The 21,614-nt window shown below is 41.1% G+C and overlaps 2 protein-coding genes across 3 annotated transcripts; both read right to left on the bottom strand.

Annotated features, from left to right (window-relative positions):
- Positions 1–3,500: 3,500 nt before the first annotated feature.
- On the bottom strand, positions 3,501–10,539 carry LOC121715183 (rano class II histocompatibility antigen, A beta chain-like). Of its 2 annotated transcripts, XM_042100632.1 has the most exons (6): positions 10,442–10,539; positions 9,166–9,447; positions 8,054–8,335; positions 7,883–7,886; positions 4,782–4,903; positions 3,501–4,103 (listed from the first exon to the last, which is right to left on the bottom strand). In XM_042100632.1, the coding sequence occupies exons 1-6, from the start codon at positions 10,506–10,508 to the stop codon at positions 3,934–3,936; spliced, it is 927 nt and encodes a 308-aa protein (XP_041956566.1). In that variant the 5' UTR covers positions 10,509–10,539; the 3' UTR covers positions 3,501–3,933. The 2 variants fall into 2 exon arrangements, with proteins under 2 accessions (XP_041956566.1, XP_041956568.1); XM_042100634.1 differs by lacking the exon at positions 7,883–7,886 and having other exon boundaries at positions 4,782–4,895.
- Positions 10,540–13,466: 2,927 nt separating this feature from the next.
- On the bottom strand, positions 13,467–16,266 carry LOC121715187 (RLA class II histocompatibility antigen, DP alpha-1 chain-like). The gene is made up of 4 exons (XM_042100639.1): positions 16,164–16,266; positions 15,469–15,717; positions 14,409–14,693; positions 13,467–13,767 (listed from the first exon to the last, which is right to left on the bottom strand). The coding sequence occupies exons 1-4, from the start codon at positions 16,219–16,221 to the stop codon at positions 13,643–13,645; spliced, it is 717 nt and encodes a 238-aa protein (XP_041956573.1). The 5' UTR covers positions 16,222–16,266; the 3' UTR covers positions 13,467–13,642.
- Positions 16,267–21,614: the final 5,348 nt, after the last annotated feature.

The raw sequence follows: 21,614 nt of genomic DNA on the forward strand, positions 1-21,614 counted from the left end.
GTAATGATCTTATTACACAAGCGGGTAAACCAGCTAATAGTGAATTACAATAGTCCAGCTTAGAGATGACCATGGTCTGAACAAGAAGTTGTGTGGAATCTTGTGTCAGAAAAGGTCTGATCTTTCTAATTTTGTAAAGCATAAACCGACATGATTTTGCAATAGAAGCTACATGCTCAGAGAAGTTAAGTCGGTCATCAATTACAACGCCCAAGTTACGTGCCGATCTAGTTGGGGTCAGTGAAGTTGAGTCAAGCTGGATGTTAATCTGTTGTGGAATAGCTGTTTTAGCTGGAAACACCAAAAACTATGTTTTTGAGAGATTAAGCTGAAGGTGCCGATCTTTCATCCAGGCTGAAATATCCTTAAGCATTGCAGAAATCCGGTGGGACACGCTAGAGTCATCAGGTGGGAAAGACAGGTACAGTTGAGTGTCGTCTGCATAACAGTGATAGTCAAATCCATGGGAGCGAATGGTCTCACCTAAGGAAGTGGTGTAAATAGAGAAAAGCAAGGGTCCTAATACTGATCCCTGAGGCACACCTGTGGTGAGGTCATGAGACTTAAGATACCTGTCCCTGCCAAGACACGTTGAAAGAACGCCCTTTAAGGTAAGATTCAAACCAGTCAAGATTTAGTTAACTATTAACAAATATTAATACAATATTAGTTAATAGATTGTTTTGTATTTGTCAAAACAACTAATATTTAATTAATGATGAAAAAACTATTAACTTGTGGCAAATAGATATTTACAAATATTAATAAAGGGTTAGCTAGTTTGCTATTTATTAAAGTGTCTAATGTAAGAAACTGTGTAGTGTTTTGCAATAAGTGTGTTACAGAATTGCAAACAATGTGCAAAGCTGGAAATAAGTTATGGTTACACAGTGTTTAAGGTATGCTACAAGAAGTTTAGGTATTGAGGTTTTGGTCTAAGCATTCATTTCTAGTGTGTAAGCAATGGGCAAAAACTGTGATGTATATAAATCACACAAGTGAATGTGTTGCATTTCTCATTATACAAATGTGAAACACTGTATTATTCACAATTGCCACAGTGCTACAGTGAGATACAAATATTCTAAATTACTGGATTTAAATTGTGATGTAATGTACAGCTGTATACTACATAGGCTGTACAATAACATCCTGTCCAGTGAAATAATGTTTTCATATACGGTCAGTATAGTTAACATTTTGATTGTTGTTGATTTAATGCATTGTACTCTTGGTTACAAATCCTGGTTTGTTCCTATTTTTCTTTTAAATCAAATCCGTGGAGCATGGATAGGTCAGTCATGTGTATTTTGGAAATACCATCTTTGGACAATGTTTTCAGGAGGAAGCCCATATCTGTCTCTCTGACTGTGATATATGAAATAAAATATGGAAAAATGGGAGGAATTCACAGTGTGTGATTAAGGGCCCTATTTTGGCGATCAGAAACGGATGGTCAGAGGCGTACATTTTATAGACATTAAAGGTGTGGCCAGTCCACATTCACTAATTTAATGGCGCGATATTGTGATCAAACGCAAAAGGGTTGTTCTTATGTTGTTAATGGCCACACTCCTGGACGCAAAAGGGTTGTTCTTATGTTCTTAATGGCCACACTCCTGGATGCAAAAGGGTTGTTCTTATGTTCTTAATGGCCACACTCCTGGACGTAAGGTGTAATAAAAGTGGAGCGCATGGGGACAAATTCGGGGTACGATATGAATAAGACTTGCGTTGCGCTTACCTTGCGCCGGGTGCACGATAGGGCCTGTAGTGTGTATTGTATTATATGGCTATATCATCAACCATATGCTTCATGCTTGCAGAGGGGTCTGTCCTTGTATAAAAGATGTGATGGAGGATAATGGAAGTGATGGAGGTGAAGAGAGCAGGGGATATGTGATGGAGGTGAAGAGAGCAGGGGACATGTGATGGAGGTGAAGAGAGAGAGCAGGGGAGAAGTGATGGAGGTGAAGAGAGCAGGGGATATGTGATGGAGGTGAAGAGAGCAGGGGAGAAGTGATGGAGGTGAAGAGAGCAGGGGATATGTGATGGAGGTGAAGAGAGCAGGGGACATGTGATGGAGGTGAAGAGAGCAGGGGATATGTGATGGAGGTGAAGAGAGCAGGGGATATGTGATGGAGGATAATGGTATGAAGAGAGCAGGGGATATGTGTTGGGTGGATAATGGTATGAAGAGAGCAGGGGATATGTGATGGGAGGATAATGGTATGAAGAGAGCAGGGGATATGTGATGGAGGATAATGGTATGAAGAGAGCAGGGGATATGTGATGGAGGATAATGGTATGAAGAGAGCAGGGGATATGTGATGGAGGATAATGGTATGAAGAGAGCAGGGGATATGTGATGGAGGATAATGGTATGAAGAGAGCAGGGGATATGTGATGGAGGATAATGGTATGAAGAGAGCAGGGGAGAAGTGATGGGAGGATAATGGTATGAAGAGAGCAGGCAGGGAGAAGTGATGGAGGATAATGGTATGAAGAGAGCAGGGGAGAAGTGATGGGAGGATAATGGTATGAAGAGAGCAGGCAGGGATATGAATGTTGCTCTGAGCACTGTGAGAAGGATGAAGAGAAGACAGCAGAGGGCATGGTAAGTAAATGGTCGTCATGGCAATGCCATATTTTTGCCATAGGATCCAGGACTGGCGAGGAAAACTGAGAACAGAGACACAATAGTATGCAGACTGGCAAGTTGACTCATGTGTATAGTGGCTTGATTTTTTTTTTTTTTTTGGGGGGAGGGGGGGAAGTGACATCCAGACTGCTTATGCATAGGGGCCAAGATGTTGTGCTACAGCCCTGACTGTATGAGCACCAACCAATCAGGACATGAGTTATGCTTTAGGTGCACCAATTAGGACATGAGTTATGCTGTAGGTGCACCAATCAGGACATGACTTATGCTGTAAATACACCAATCAGGACATGAGTTATGCTGTAGATGCACCAATCAGGACATGAGTTATGCTGTAGATGCACCAATCAGGACATGAGTTATGCTGTAGGGGCACCAACCATCTTGTCCTACACCTGATTAATCATTATGGTAGCACTTTATGTGGATGATCACCTCTAGACTCACCTACAGATACTTACAAAATTGTTCAACATAATTTATAGTTAAGGTTAGATGTTGGGCCTGGTTAAATTGATCTTTAGTGAACAAGCAGAAAAACTTCATTTCAACAAATTAGCTGTGAAGTCTTTGTAGATATCCAAATATAGTGTTGGATACAGATTACATGGGCAATACATGATAAAACCTCCTGTGATACAAACTCATGAACATGTAACCTTGTAGAAGGACATTGTACATGCTGAAGTTGTCCTGCAGAGGAAGCCAAAGTCACACTAATGGAACTGGGATATGACAACATTTGATAAACACACCTGTCAGACTGTATGAAGGAGAAATACCTCTGTGTGAACCTCAATGATAATGAGTGTTTCTATAAAATATGAGTGGTAGGAAATAAGTTTTCTTTAAGTTTATTTTCTTTGTTTATCACTTCAGGTTTATTCAACTGGGATAAAGTGTGCCTGTCCTTCCTCTACAAAAGACAATTTATTTTGGTCTGAGGACATGTAAATCACAAGTTACAAACTTAATGATACTGAACTTAATGATCACTGCACACGGTATTCATAATTGATACTTAATGATCACTGCACATGGTATTCAGGATTAATACTTAATGATCACTGCACATGGTATTCATAATTGATACTTAATGATCACTGCACATGGTATTCAGGATTAATACTTAATGATCACTGCACACGGTATTCATAATTGATACTGAATGATCACTGCACATGGTATTCAGGATTAATACTTAATGATCACTGCACATGGTATTCAGGATTGAACTTAATGATCACTGCACACGGTATTCAGGATTGAACTTAATGATCACTGCACACGGTATTCAGGATTGATTTCTTGACAGGGGTCTTTGAATCACAGTGTGCTGAGAAGGATCTGTAAGAACTTAATAGCCATAGCAGGAAGTTGGTATCCATATTCTTCTGATGAAAACCTTTGTCCATGCTGGTCTTGGATGCCGAGATCCGCCCTGTTGAAAAAGAAATAGTCAAATCACACAGAACATCAAAACCCAAACATCCAGAATATGGATATGGTCTAGTTCACCTGCACTGTGAATAAACTACACACCATGTGAACTTGTTGAAACTGTTAGCCTATCATATCCTGACAGAGTCATCTGTTAGCCTATCATATTCTGACATAGCCATATATTAGCCTATCATATTATCAAGCCTGCTGGTTGTGCAGGCCATACTCACTACAGAGTCATATGTTTGCCTATCATATCCTGACAGTCATATGTTAGCCTATCAAGCCTAGACATGCTGAGCATGTTCACTGCAGAGTCATATGTAAGCCTGTCATATTCTGACAGAGTCATTTCATAGCCTAATATCCTGACAGTCATATGTTAGCCTATCATGTCCTGACAGTCATATGTTAGCCTATCATATCAAGCCTGGACGTGCTGAGCATGCTCACTGCAGAGTCATATGTTAGCCTGTCATATTCTGACTCTGAGTCATTTCTTAGCCTAATATCCTGACAGACAGTCATATGTTAGCCTATCATATCCTGACAGAGTCATATGTTAGCCTATCATATCCTGACAGACTCATATGTTAGCCTATCATATCCTGACAGACTTATATGTTAGCCTATCATATCCAGCCTGCTGGATTTGCTGAGCATGCTCACTACAGACCTCTGGTCTTTTTCTTGTAGTAGATGATCCCGGCAGCAGCGAGAATCAGCCCCAGCACCATTTCTGCTACTCCCATGGCAACCATATACCAGTCAGCCCTGGACATGGAGGGCTCTGTGGAGACACCACATCATCCACCATGTGTAAGCCATACAGTCATACAGTCATATAAGCATTCATCCACCATGTGTAAGGCAATACAGTCATATAAACATTCATCCACCATGTGTAAGGCAATACAGTCATATAAACATTCATCCACCATGTGTAAGGCAATACAGCCATATAAACATTCATCCACCCCACCCATGTCATACAGTATAAACATTCATCCACCCCACCCATGTGTAAGTCATACAGTATAAACATTCATCCACCATGTGTAAGTCATACAGTATAAACATTCATCCACCATGTGTAAGGCAATACAGCCATATAAACATTCATCCACCCATGTGTAAGTCATACAGTATAAACATTCATCCGCCATGTGTAAGTCATACAGTATAAACATTCATCCACCAATGTGTAAGTCATACAGTATAAACATTCATCCACCATGTGTAAGTCATACAGTATAAACATTCATCCACCCATGTGTAAGTCATACAGTATAAACATTCATCCACCATGTGTAAAGTCATACAGTATAAACATTCATCCACCCATGTGTAAGTCATACAGTATAAACATTCATCCACCATGTGTAAAGTCATACAGTATAAACATTCATCCACCCATGTGTAAGTCATACAGTATAAACATTCATCCACCATGTGTAAGGCAATACAGCCATATAAACATTCATCCACCCATGTGTAAGTCATACAGTATAAACATTCATCCACCATGTGTAAGTCATACAGTATAAACATTCATCCACCCATGTGTAAGTCATACAGTATAAACATTCATCCACCCATGTGTAAGTCATACAGTATAAACATTCATCCACCATGTGTAAGTCATACAGTATAAACATTCATCCACCCATGTGTAAAGCCAAACAGTATAAACATTCATCCACCCATGTGTAAAGCCAAACAGTATAAACATTCATCCACCCATGTGTAAAGCCAAACAGTATAAACATTCATCCACCATGTGTAAGTCATACAGTATAAACATTCATCCACCATGTGTAAGTCATACAGTATAAACATTCATCCACCCATGTGTAAGTCATACAGTATAAACATTCATCCGCCATGTGTAAGTCATACAGTATAAACATTCATCCACCATGTGTAAAGCCAAACAGTATAAACATTCATCCACCCATGTGTAAGTCATACAGTATAAACATTCATCCACCCATGTGTAAGTCATACAGTATAAACATTCATCCACCATGTGTAAAGCCAAACAGTATAAACATTCATCCACCCATGTGTAAGTCATACAGTATAAACATTCATCCGCCCATGTGTAAGTCATACAGTATAAACATTCATCCGCCCATGTGTAAGTCATACAGTATAAACATTCATCCACCATGTGTAAAGTCATACAGTATAAACATTCATCCACCCATGTGTAAGTCATACAGTATAAACATTCATCCACCATGTGTAAGGCAATACAGCCATATAAACATTCATCCACCCATGTGTAAGTCATACAGTATAAACATTCATCCACCATGTGTAAGTCATACAGTATAAACATTCATCCACCCATGTGTAAGTCATACAGTATAAACATTCATCCACCCATGTGTAAGTCATACAGTATAAACATTCATCCACCATGTGTAAGTCATACAGTATAAACATTCATCCACCCATGTGTAAAGCCAAACAGTATAAACATTCATCCACCCATGTGTAAAGCCAAACAGTATAAACATTCATCCACCCATGTGTAAAGCCAAACAGTATAAACATTCATCCACCATGTGTAAGTCATACAGTATAAACATTCATCCACCATGTGTAAGTCATACAGTATAAACATTCATCCACCCATGTGTAAGTCATACAGTATAAACATTCATCCGCCATGTGTAAGTCATACAGTATAAACATTCATCCACCATGTGTAAAGCCAAACAGTATAAACATTCATCCACCCATGTGTAAGTCATACAGTATAAACATTCATCCACCCATGTGTAAGTCATACAGTATAAACATTCATCCACCATGTGTAAAGCCAAACAGTATAAACATTCATCCACCCATGTGTAAGTCATACAGTATAAACATTCATCCGCCCATGTGTAAGTCATACAGTATAAACATTCATCCGCCCATGTGTAAGTCATACAGTATAAACATTCATCCACCCATGTGTAAGTCATACAGTATAAACATTCATCCACCATGTGTAAGTCATACAGTATAAACATTCATCCACCATGTGTAAGTCATACAGTATAAACATTCATCCACCCATGTGTAAGTCATACAGTATAAACATTCATCCGCCATGTGTAAGTCATACAGTATAAACATTCATCCACCATGTGTAAAGCCAAACAGTATAAACATTCATCCACCCATGTGTAAGTCATACAGTATAAACATTCATCCACCCATGTGTAAGTCATACAGTATAAACATTCATCCACCATGTGTAAAGCCAAACAGTATAAACATTCATCCACCCATGTGTAAGTCATACAGTATAAACATTCATCCGCCCATGTGTAAGTCATACAGTATAAACATTCATCCGCCCATGTGTAAGTCATACAGTATAAACATTCATCCACCATGTGTAAGTCATACAGTATAAACATTCATCCACCCATGTGTAAGTCATACAGTATAAACATTCATCCACCATGTGTAAGTCATACAGTATAAACATTCATCCACCCATGTGTAAGTCATACAGTATAAACATTCATCCGCCATGTGTAAAGCCAAACAGTATAAACATTCATCCACCATGTGTAAAGCCAAACAGTCATAAATATTCATATTTTACAGAGACATTGTGGGATTTGTTTTTATTCCCACACTTTGTATTCCCTCACAACACTTTTGACTATGCGAGGGACTGCAAAACTTACTCTGAAGGAATGCAAAAGTTTTGCAAACCAACACAGAAGGAGCTCTAAAAATACACAAATAACTCCCACATGTCACTTCAGGGGCTCTGTAGTTTCTGAACATATAGAGACACTGGTACTAAAAGAGCATTTTAGCCCCCTGGAATTTGTGCAGTTTTACCACAATAAACCATGAAAAGCATGCGGTGAGTTAATTACTTGTATCGCTAAGGTGAGTTTTGAACCAGACACGTTTGTTAGGCAGTGTTCTCACCCCAGACCAACTCCTTGGGCTCCTTCAGGCTGGCGTGCTCCACCATGCAGGAGATCTTCTCTCCAGCTTTGGGGGTGAACTCCAGGTGGGAGTGCATCTGGTAGTACCAGTCTCCATCCGCCAGCTCCTCACTGGTTACCACATCACCGGTCACCTCCTGTCCATCTCTGAACCAGGTCATTTTGATCAGCTTTGGGTAGAAGTTGTACGCGCTGCACGTCAGCACCGCAGGATGACCACCACTAGAGGGCCTCGTCAGTTTCAGCGTCATCTCTGGCTCAACTGCATTCCAAAATCAGAGAAAAAATTGAAACATTCTGAACACTAAGTTAGCTTACTCTGAGGAATGTTTAATCTTTTAAATGGTGTAGTGTATTAACTTTGTCATTGAGTATATTTAGCAGAAATAAAGATCACCCATACTACATTATGTGAATAAAATTATATACCCTTGTAAAAGTGCTAAATAATAATTGGTAATACTTTACAATAAGGGTACACAATTTAGCATTAGTTAAGTATAAGTTAAGCTTAAGTAAAGCATTAACAAACACATAATTCATCATTATTAAGCATGTTTTCAACATTACATAAGGATTAACAATGCACACATTAGGAATTAATAATTTATAACAAACACAGTGATGACCAGGGCACCTGCAAGAATGAATGCTATGGTATGCACACCCATCTACAGACACCTGCAGGTGCGCCTGCTGATAACACCTACTAAATAATGAGGAAAAGCACATTTGTTAATCCTCAAGTAATGTTGAAAAGATACTAAATAATGATGAATTAAGTGTTTGTTAATGCTTAACTAATACTTAGAAAATGCTAAATTGTGTCCCCTTATTGTAAAGTGTTACCCATACATGTTTACAAACACTGCCCCAAACAATAGAGGCTATACGTTTACATTTTCCATCTGTTCTGTCAGAAGTATGGCTGGTCTGGAGGCACCTTTAAATGTTAAAATCACCTTTAATTTAACCTGATATAAGCATGGTTTAAGCTAAAATGATATAAGCACGATTTAATTTAACCTGACGTAAGCATGGTTTAAGTTAACTTATTTCTTGAATGCAGTTTTAATCCTTACTCGTACTCACCTGTCTTCGTCAGTATGCTATCAATCTTAGTCTGGGCATTGGGTTTGCAGGATCTGTCCTTCTCAGCGCGCATCTGTGCCAGTATCGCTGGGTCATTGTTCCATCTCTCTGCATTATATACTCCAAACTCACTGTACCCCACAAACTTCCCCACCGTGCTGTTGAAAACTACGAACTTATCCTTGTTAAACCAGTACGAGCTAATGTACTCCAGATCACTCAGGTCCCAGGAGCTGAATCGACACTGATCCACTAAGGAGGTATAGTATCCATTATCTCCATCTGCAGATGAAAACACCACAATACACCTCTGCTGTAACTCCTCATTTCATACATACTCATGCCAACATTACCCCCTAGCCTGAATAATGATCACATGACACCATTACCTCCTAGCCTGAATAAGGATCACATGCCAACATTACCCCCTAGCCTGAATAATGATCACATGCCAACATTACCCCCTAGCCTGAATAATGATCACATTAAAATGTATGTTTTTTACCTTTTGTTATAAGTATACTCTTTTGATCCCGTGATGGGAAATTTGGTCTCTGCATTTATCCCAATCCGTGAATTAGTGAAACACACTCAGCACACAGTGAACACACAGTGAGGTGAAGCACATACTAATCCCGGCGCAGTGAGCTGCCTGCAACAACAGCAGCGCTCAGGGAGCAGTGAAGGGTTAGGTGCCTTGCTCAAGGGCACTTTAGCCGTGCCTACTGGTCGGGGCTCAAACCAGCAACCCTCCGGTTACAAGTCTGAAGCGCTAACCAGTAGGCCACGGCTGCCCCCAACCTAAAAGGGTTTTTTTCTGCACTTTGATTACATTTTTGATTTCATACAGCTTTTGTGTGAGTTGTCTTCTTTTTCTACATTTTGACACATTTAAATGAGCAAATACACAAAAGGGGATCCAGTTCAAATGTATGCAAGACATATGCATATTTTATGGCACTATATAAATATACATTTTGACACATTTAAATGAGCAAATACACAAAAGGGGATCCAGTTCAAATGTATGCAAGACATATGCATATTTTATGGCACTATATACATATATTTAATTAAAGTGTATTATTTTCCATGCCATTGGTACATTAATGCTTCAGTTGACAATGAATGTTTTAAGGGAATGATATACAAAGGCAGTAAAAGATCAAACCTGCCGTAAAAAATGCTGGCATGTTGTAAGTTGACACGCCATGTAAATGTGCAGAGATGAGATTACATGAGCTGAGATTGTGCATAATAAGAGTGCATGACTCACGTGCTCCTGACAGAGTTGCGAGGACGATCACCCCAGAAATGAAGAGTTGCGCTGTGGACATTCTCATAGTCCAGAGCTACTGTATGAGAAAGATAGTGAAAGAAACCGAGTTTTGAGAGAGGCAGATGTGGAAGAGGACCAATCAGTGTTTAGCAGGCAAACTGTCAGTAGTTTCTATGCAGAACTTGGTTAGTATGCACACATTGTAAATACAGGAAGGTAAGTATTTCAACATCAACAGTCTGCAACAATCTGGGGTGCGTTTCCCAAAAGCATTGCTCAATACAATGCATCCTCCATGGTAGCGTCACTGCCAAATTTGAGTTGACAGTATTTGGGTCACACCTTATACGTTAACAATACAGAAATACGGTGTTGACATCTGGTTGTATTTCGGTCACAATTTAGTAAGAGCTAACAAATATAATAATTATATTTTTGGTTTCAATATGGTTGAAACCAACAATTGTACATATTTACTTTGTATTTCAACTTCTCTCTGTAGATGGCTTTCACTCTTGTATATACATAGAAGCCCATTAAAAAAGACAGAGGAGCTTTAGGTTTTGAGCAACAGTGTAGGCTACCTGATGTATCCAAAATGTCATATTGTGACAAAAGTGTTTATAATGGGGCATTTTGCTGGAGATTTGAGGCATTTTGTTAGCAACAGTGGGTTTTGTTTGTACTTTTTTTTTTAATTTTAGAGTTTGAAAATGTGTGGAAACAGTTGTAAAAAACTGTAAATGTCGTATGAGGTATCAAATGAGATATCCCTTATTTTATATCTTAACTACAGTGGTAGGAAATGAATGTGTAGTAAATGAATGTAGTAAATGAATGTGTAGTGATAGTAAATTAATGTATACCGGTAGTGCTTCTGGTAAGGCAAGTGCTGATTGCTGAAGATCATTGGTTAAAACACTCATGTCTGAGAGATTGTGTATAACTCTGTTTTAAACTCAACTGCCTCAGAGAGGCCAAATAAAGTGATTGAGAGGGTGGTTGGTTGGGCACTAATCACATCGGTGTATTTGATATAGGCGAGCTAAACAGATGACGACAGCGCTGCAATGATAACGGTCAGTAAACATTGTCGTAGTGTTGTCCAATTGCGTCGAAGTCTGGAATCAGTCAGTAAACATTGGTTGTAGCATTATCCAATTGCGTCGAAGTCCAGAATCAGTCAATAAACATTGGTTGTAGCATTATCCAATTGCGTCGAAGTCCGGAATCAGTCAGTAAACATTGGTCGTAGTGTTATCCAATTGCGTGCAGTGAGATTTTCAAATGCATGCTTGGTGCCGCCCCTCGGGTTGGGCCATTACATTAGTCATGGCCAGACCCTTAGGACCAATCTCAATTCTCTATTTTACCCCTTCCCCCTTCCCCTTAGTTTTGCGCGTGCACGTGAGACGAAGGGCTATCTCAATTCTCATTTCGATCGAGGGGTAGGGATAAGGGCAAGGGGTAGATACCCCATAAAACCAAGCAAGATCGGGAGCTTACTTGAAACCGAGGGGTAAGAGAAATACCCAACATACACCGCTCACACCGGAAAAACAAGCACACCGAGATATTCATTGATATGAAATGTTGGCATTAATAAGGATTATAAAATTAAAATGGTAATTGTTTTATGTTGGATTCAATCTTGTGACCATATATTGCAGGTCCTGTTCTTCATGAGGAAGTTTTCAAAAATCGCTGTTTTGTGAATGTGTGAACAGCACATCATTATTTGCGCAAATGTCTCGCATTTTACATATTTCCATGTCTGATATAGCCTACCCCTAACCTGACTCTCGCCAGATGAATTTCGTTCCGCCTAGCTCCACTGAATAAGCCACTTGTCCGTCATCTATTGATGTGCTACTTCAACCACTCACATCGAAGCCAACCCGTGACGCTGATAACAGTCTCACAGTCGCTTCTACGCTATGTCACATCTATGAAACTCCCGCCCTGCGTCCTGATTGGCTGTACCATAAAATCTGGTGCAGAAATCACTCTCAATGGAAGAGGTCCCAGATGGATGTGAGCGAAGCTAGGCGGAGCTAAGCGGAACGAAATTCATCTGGCGAGAGTCAGGTTAGCCTACCCCACGAATTGCCAGCATCCATGTCAGAAATGTAAAGTCCAACAGCAGCTAAATTCGCTGAACTTTTTTACCGCTCGTCTGATATGAATGCTGCATAGGCCTACTGCTGCCGACTCCTCGCATAGGCTATTACAGGCAGAGATTGCTTCTGATGTCAAGTAACAACCATTTGGATATTATTGTAAAATATCGGAGTTGTGGGATGTTTACATAGCAAACTGCATGTTTATTTTGTCCCCATCCCTGTTTCATTCACCCGGACCAGGAGGTAGGCTACGAACGAACATAGGCACGTTCTGCTGTTGTTGAAATAATTCCTGAACTGTTTTATTCCGAGCTGAAAATGCAATGATAGCCTATTTGACAGAAGACAGGTTGCTAGTGACAAAATATTAGCTTGTGTGGTACGATCTCTGTAAATTACGTTAATTCAAGTGTTTCAATCATCCCGCTCTCCCTTATGGTTGGCTGGTGGTGTCTCATTTCCAAGGGGAATATTCTTCACCCCTTTTTTTAAGTTGGCAAAAGTTTGAACTAGCCAACTAGCTCCGCTGGTGGGAAAACACATGGGACTCATGAGTTGTAGCGCTATCCTATTGCGTGCAGAGGGAATTTGAAAGACAACCGATTATCCCGCCCCTCGTGAGTCCCCAGACCCTACATCGTCAGGCTACCACAATGTGTGAACTATGTCAGTTCTACAAATGGTACAAAGCCACAGTGAAAACATTTGATAATATACTACATTTACAGAAGGGACATTGTGAACATATTCTTGATCATTTTCATTTAATTTGTAAGAATTTGTTCTCATTGAGGCATCTTCCTTAGAATATTATGCACAGAGGCACAGAAACAGAGAATGTCAGACTTTAACTCAGCAGTGGTGCAATTAGTGTTCAAGAAAAGGGTTCTCTGGAGCACTTGAATGTCAAATCATTCTTTATTATGACACATTGAAAACAAACAATGTCTCGATGTTCCTCCATCTTCCTGAGAGTCTGACTGACTCTGCAGTGACGTCCACAAAGAGATGCGGTTTGAGCTCCACTATCTTGCCTTGATGAAGAACAGGCCGGTAGCCATACCCAGCATCTCCACTATCTTGCCTTGATGAAGAAGAACAGGCCAGTAGCCATACCCAGCATCTCCACGATCAGACCCACTACACAGAACACTGCTGGTAGACTGAGACGGGACTCAGACACCTCAGACACCTCTACATCTGTGGAAGACACACACACACACACAAAACACACAAACACACCCACACACACACACATAGGCACCACACACCCACAACACACAAAGAGAGAGAGAGAGAGAGAGAGAGAAAGAATCCAATTATGAGTCTGGAGTATTTACTAACATTCACTGACAGTGCTATTCTGATATGATTGACTAACTCAACTTTGAGCCTTTATTCTGACTTGAGAGCAACGCATAGCCAACGGTAACAGTATCATAGCAACAGTAACAGTATCATAGCCAACAGTACCTGTAACATTAGTCCTCTGACTACAATAATGCAATACTGACTACAAATACCAACTACAGCCATACTGTAGCACTGCTAAAATGTCAACTACAAAATACACTTTAGAAATAAAAGATAGCACTCACAGTTATTCTTTTTTAAACTCTTTTAATTGCCCCACGAACGTTTTGTGCAAGATGCCCTTCTTCAGCGTTATATGACGATTGGTGATTACGAATCGTGTTGGCCCCTTTTTTAAACAACAAAATGGAACCTGCATCTAAATTCATCTCCGTAACATATGTATTCATCAATTATACTTATATTTTCATAATTGTGCCATTTTAAGGGACTATGTGGATTTATAGAAATGTGCTTTGATCTTTTACCGAACTCTCTTGTCATGGGTCTCTCCAGTGCCTGGTGGTCCACGGTGCAGGTGTAGATGTCTCCTTTCTGAGGGGTGAACTGCAGGGTGGAGAACTGGCTGTAGGTGCCGTCGTTAACATTCACCCGCAGCTGGCTGGTGCTCACTCCCTGAGTCACCATCTTGCTGTTCCTGGTCCACGTCACGTTGAGCCGGGGCGGGTAGAACCCACCGATGAAGCAGATGAGGGAGTTCTGCAGGCCCACCTTCACCTCATCTCTGGGGTAGATGAAGCTCGTGGGGGGGACTGGAGATGGAGGGGGGGGCAGGAGAACATTACAGTAACAGTGTGACAGATTGGGGGATGTCACGGGGGGGGGGGGGTGGTTGAAAGAGTGAGAGAGAAGGGGGGGCAGGAAAATATTACTAACAAGAAGACAAATAAAACTCACTGGTCATCAGTGACCAATGACATACACACACCGTGAGGTGAACTCTTAGAAGTGCTCACACCATAAAATCCACTCGACTCAACTTACAGAGAAAAGGAGTTGCTGTATTCTACCCACAATGCAACAGATGGGCTGTGGGCGGGGGGGTGAAGTGAATAAGAGAGGGGGTCTGATTGGCTGTTAAGGGGGGTCGGATGCGGCTGGATATGGAGGGGAGGGGGGGGGGGGTGATGTGATGGCAGGAAAATATTACTGACAAGTAGACAAATAAAACTCACTGGTCATCAGTGACCAGTGACATACACACAACATGAGGTGAACTCTTGGAAGTGCTCACACCATAAAACATTACTGACAAGAAGACAAATAAAACTCACTGATTGTCATTGGTCGCTGATGACCATACACACACCATGAGGTGAACTCTCAGAATTGCTAAAAACAAATCCACTGGACTCTGAAAACATACAGAGAAAAGGAGTTGCTGTGTTCTACCCACAGTGTGAAAGATGGGCTGTTGGGGGCTGTAAGGGATGTTTGAAAGAGTGAGAGACAAGTGTTCCAGAGAGAGGGGTGTGTGTGAATTTAAATTTAAATGCTTCATAAATCAGTGATGTTATTATGACTCACCCTCTGCCACTGCTGGGTGCTTATAAGCTTGTATGATTATTGCCAAGTTCTGCCTGCAGATTTGCTGGTTAGCGACTGCCTGCTCATATGTGCCCTTCTCATATGCATATGGATCAGCAAACGCAGGCAGTGTCATCACATACTTTTGAGCCTCCCAGTCTGCGTGAGCCACTTCTTCCCCATCCAGTCCATACATGTCCTGTCCATCTGAGTCTGTGCATCCAGACGCATGAATATCCACATGAACAGCTGAAACACACAACAACACAACGTTTTAAAAGCACTGCATCATTCAGAGACATGTCTGTGAGCTCGATTGTACATGCCCCCAGAATGTAGCACTGAATTCTGATGTGAATCAGATCGGAGTTTTATTGGGGCCGGGAGTAAAAGCTGTCATTACAGGACATTACAGTTGTAGTTGCAGTTCTCTCTGCTGTCTTGCTCTTAGTTCTCTTTCCTATGCATGATTTTACTGTCTGCTCATTAAAGCCTATAACACTCACAAAGCATTCTCTTTCAGAAGTAAATCTTAAGTCTCTGTGTGTCAGTAAAGCCTGTTTAGTCACACTTATCCTCTAGTCTCTATGTGTATCGTGCAAATAAAGCTTGTTTACTCACTTTAGTCTCTGGGTGTATCGTGTCAAAAGAGGCAGTTTACTCTGTCTATAAATAAATAGAGGCTGTTTACTCACTCTTTGCATCTGTGTAAATGATCCCAGTGAGGACTAGTAAAATCTCTGTTAAAGTCATCTTGTCAGCAACTCATGAGGAATGTTGAACAGAAAGTAAGATCACAGCTCTTTCACAAGAACTGGGCTCATCTAACAACCAATCTGATCATGAGATCAGATCAGTGCATCATTTGTCTCTAGGCAAATACTCAAAGTGCAGAGTTTCCATCAAGTGACACTGAATATCATTTACTGACTGGGCCTATTTTTCCATTACATTTTCCATTAACTGTTTAAAACCACTTAGTTAACTGTACTATTCCATTTTTATAAAATTATCTTTTTTATCACTACTGCATACATTGTGAGGGCAAAAAGGTATGATTCTGTGACTTAACTATATTTGACAATGAAACCTTACCTTAGCAGTAATCCTGTGGGACATTTACCACTGAATAGGCAAACATGGACAAGATCGACTTCTTCGCACACATAACAGGGCTACAACCAATGAAACTGAGGGTCTTACATTTGTGAGGATCTTATATTTACAAGTTATATATATATATATATATATATAAATTGTTTTGCCTTACGAGATCTTGTGACTCATGAGATATACACAAACAGAGTAGTAACACATTACAGTAGGTAGTATCTGATGTTCTATCCAGTTGTGCTGCTTCGTCGAGATGAGCTGCCGTAGCGCAAATCAATAGCATTTTTTGATAAATTTGGCGCTGAGATATATTATTTGTTAAAGATGCTCTAAGTGATGCCACACGTTTTTTAGGCTAAAACATTTTATATCACTTACTGCAAACGTCACCTAACCAACCGCTAGCTGTCTGTGTCCTGAATACACTGTAAATAAACGTGATCTCTGTGGACAGCCCAGGCTCCAAAAACGGCAACAAAAACAACCTGGGCAAACCTAGCTCATAAAAACATAACAAACTGTTCCAGCAAATGACAGACAAGATGCGCGTTTAGGAGAGTTTCAATTGCACGGGAGGGAGGGGGAGGAAGTAGCGAGCTAGCTCTCTGTTTTGTTTGAAGGTCAACAGAAGTGACGTTACCCAGCATCGCTTAGAGCACCTTTAATATAGAAATACTGCCGTCTATGAGCTAGCTCCGCCATCTTGGATTATATTTCCGAATTCACTTGCAAGCGCCGTATGACTCTCGTCACATGGAAACGAGAAATGACAAGGCCAAAGATACTTTTAACTATCATTAGAACATTTTTTTGTGGGCGGAGGATGAACGAACAAACAAACGATAGAAAACACAATTTTGTATCTTAAACCTAAATTAGTTAGTAAAGGAACTGTTGTATGAAAGCAATATGACACTCGTGGTCGTGGGGTTGGTAAAGGTAATTGCATTTGGCCTTGTGCCAACGGCCGAATTACAGCAGTAGGGATATGCTTTACTACTGAGACGCTGGTGTTGTGAGCTGCAAAACCAACAGTCTCACACTCAGGGCCACAAGAAGGGCCTGTGTGCAGCATTAACAACGGAGCTATGAAACCAACAGTCTCACACGCAGGGCCTGCTTGCAACGTTAACAACGGAGCGACGAAACCAACAGTCTCACACGCAGGGCCTGTGTGGAGCGTTAACAACAGAACTACGACACCAACAGTCTCACACGCAGGCCTTGTGTGCAGCATTAACAACTGAGCACTCGCCCTGGTCTCCTCTAACCTCTCACTTCTTCGGAAAATCAACAACCTGTAGCACAAAAAAAGGATCCATTCAGACATCTTTGGGTTTCATATTAGCATCTGACACAGACCACCTAAATCCAACATCTCTAAAAGCTTCTGCCAAGAGGAAGAGAAAAAAGGTGACTTTTAAAATGACGTTGTTCTGCCTCCACCAATGCCACAGTTTTCTCCTGTTGTTTGTGTGTCTGTGGTTCCGTCTGTTACAGCAGAGTGTTTCTTCCATGGGAGGTTAAGTATCTTTAAAACATGTTGCACAGTTAATAACTAAAAAGCCTTGTTTCCCTGATCAGGAACTAAAGGTTGTGGGGTCAAAGGTCAAGGTCACATGTAGTCAGCGGTCAAGTGGTCTGATTTGTTCCAGGGCACTGGAGGTTAAAGCTGGCAGAGGCATCCTCAAACGCTTTACGGTGGGCAGAGGCATACTCAAACGCTTGGGTAGGGGCATACTCAAATGCTTTACAGTGGGCAGAGGCATACTCAAACGCTTTACGTTGATCAGAGGCACACTCAAGCGCTTTACGTTGAGCAGAGGCATACTCAAACGCTTTACAGTGGGCAGAGGCATCCTCAAACGCTTTACAGTGGGCAGAGGCATACTCAAACGCTTGGGTAGAGGCATACTCAAATGCTTTACAGTGGGCAGAGGCATACTCAAACGCTTTACGTTGATCAGAGGCACACTCAAGTGCTTTACGTTGGGCAGAGGCATACTCAAACCCTTTACAGTGGGCAGAGGCATACTCAAACGCTTTACAGTGGACAGAGGCATACTCAAATGCTTGGGCAGAGGCATACTCAAACGCTTTACATTGGGCAGAGGCATACTCAAATGCTTTATGTTGGGTGGGTAGAGGCATACTCAAATGCTTTACGTTGAGCAGAGGCATACTCAAACGCTTTACAGTGGGCAGAGGCATCCTCAAACGCTTGAGGCTTATTAGGCATTGGCAAGGTCCAGCCACAACACCGCCAAGTCCCCCTCTCCCTCGTGCCTCTCTGATCAGCTGGGTTACCACCCCAGTGTGTTCTACACACTCAGACACTCCTGGCATCCCTCCCTTCTGCACTGACGCATCTATAGAGAAGTTCACTCTATTCACACTCGAGTAAAGTATGTAAGAAAGTGATAATATGGAGAGCAAATAGCAGCCATGGCCAACTGGTTACGGTTATTCGGGCTTGTAACCAAAGGGTTGCCAATTCGATCCCCGACCAGTAGGAACAGCTGAAGTGCCCTTGAACAAGGCACTTAACCCCTCACTGCTCCCTGAGTGCCGCGGTAGCAGGCAGCTCACTGTGTCGGGATTAGTGTGTGCTTCACCTCACTGTGTGTACACTGTGTGCTGGGTGTGTTTCACTAATTCACGGATTGGGATAAATGCAGAGACCAAATTTCCCTCACGGGATCAGTATATACTATACTTATCATTGGATAGTGATATAATATGATATAACAACATAAAGTTAGAAGGATAGAGAGCAGCTTTACTGCTTGGCCCCCAGTAAGAGACGATAGAAACACAATGGGTGCACTAACAGCTGCTTGGCCCCCAGTAAAAAGGTTATGAAAATATAGAAACACAATGATTGTCTATGCAGCATTCTGCTTGGCCTCCACTAAAGGTGATAAATTAGGCAAAAACACAATGGATGCCAAAGCAACTTTGCAAAAAGAGTCAAGGATCTGTACCTTGTATGTTACATTTAAAAACTAGTTACCCTTCATTTGGCTGCAACTGATAACACAGACATAAGTTCACTAAATCTGTGATTTATTACATTTGTGGGAAGTTTTCCTACATACCTTTTCTTTAACATTCTCACAAACGTATCAACTTCCTGCAAACGTTATAATTATTTCATTGGTGGGAAATTAGTTTATTACGTTGGCAGTAGGCAACAGTTGGTGGGAAATGATTATGTTTACAGGATTATTATGTTTAAAATGTGCAGGTTTTTATTGCGTTGGTGGTTTATCAAATAGGTGGGGAGTTATTATATTGGTGGATGCTACAGTGGTAGTTCCTCATTTTGTTTGCAGCTAAGAAGTGGAAGTGAAATTAGCAGTTACTCAAAACATCCCAATTCAGAAAACACCCCAGAACGTCCCAAACGAGGACTAGTCAACCTTGTCCAGATAACTATGAAATGAAATTAAATATGAGGAACTGAAAACACGAACATCATGTACAGCAACAGGACAGAGGCTTGTTTCGGTTGTGAAGAGGAACCTGAGCTCAGGAGCACACAAGACTTTATGCCACAAAGCGCTGCTTATCGCACCCTGGGACACTCCACAGTGACAAAGTCCACCTCGGAAGCTCTGAAGACTACAATAAAGTAGTTTGATACAGGCCATGCCTGTATTCGGTTATATCTTTGCTATATAAAAAATAACACAGATATGTGTTATCACACCATAAAAGTCAAGTCAGGTCAAGTCAAGTCAGTTTTATTTGTATAGCGCATTTAACATGCACAGAGTGCAACCCAAAGCGCTCCACATATAAGACATTGTCATTGACACAGACTAACAAAGACAATAGATGCCGGACGGAGCGGCGTAGTCGCCAGCGTACCCGTGACACCAAGGGCAAAATTATGTCATTATGGACCTCTGCTATATAAAACTAGGAGCACCCAGACCATTTAAACACAGTGGGCCTCATAAAACTACTTATATACTTATATACCAACGTGACCTTGATCTTGGGTCAACAGAGATGGACATTCATCAGAAGACAATGGGCTGATAGAAGCCATCTGCCTCTGACTAAATTAGGTGGCTCCCTCTAGTGGTTTAACCACAATACTACCTCAACCTGTTTACTAATCACAACATACAGGCCTACAGGATACTCATGAGACTGGACATAGGTTTGAATATTTCAATGAATTTGAGTTTAATTAATGTCAGATAAGCAAGAAACAAGATGATGTGAGCTTCTGTCAAAAGCTAAACAATATTTGGTTGTAAAACTAGAGCAGTACAAAATATGACCGCAGCCCAGTCCTCAAAGTCAAAGTCAAAGTCAGCTTTATTGTCAATTTCTTCACATGTTCCAGACATACAAAGAGATCGAAATTACGTTTCTCACTATCCCACGGTGAAGACAAGACATATTTTTCCAATTTAAGTCCACAGACAAACATAACATTCAAGTAAACAAAAAAGTAAGTAAATAAGTAAATAAGAGGGCACATATAATAATGAAAAAATAAGAGCAGCAAAATTTTGTTGAAATTGTGCATAGACAGTCAATAAAATACTAGTGCAAAGTCAGGCCAATAAAAGGCTTGGGTAGTTCTGTTTGACCTAAGTAATAAAGAAAGTGGCATAGTGGTGCAAGTTATGTAAGAGCAGCAGAAGTGTTGTGTTTTCAGGACAACAACACCAAGTTGTAAAGTGTACAAGTGTGCAAGTGTGCAAGTGGAGTAGTGCAGGCGGCCATTGTGGGTCCAATGTCCAGGATGTTATGTAGCTGAGGGTGGAGGGGGGAGAGGAGGGAGAGAGTTCAGCATCCTTACAGCTTGGTGTATGAAGCTGTTGGTGAGTCTGGTAGTGCGGGAGCGCAGGCTTCTGTACCTCTTCCCAGAGGGCAGTAGATCAAACAGATTGTGAGCGGGGTGACTTGCATCACTCACAATTTTGGTCGCCTTGCGGGTGAGGTGGGTGGTGTAAATGTCCTTCAGGGAGGGGAGTGAAGCACCAATGATCCTTCCAGCTGTGTTCACTATG

The sequence above is a fragment of the Alosa sapidissima genome, chromosome 8 (genome assembly GCF_018492685.1).
Source record: "Alosa sapidissima isolate fAloSap1 chromosome 8, fAloSap1.pri, whole genome shotgun sequence".
Classification (NCBI taxonomy): Eukaryota; Metazoa; Chordata; class Actinopteri; order Clupeiformes; family Clupeidae; genus Alosa; species Alosa sapidissima.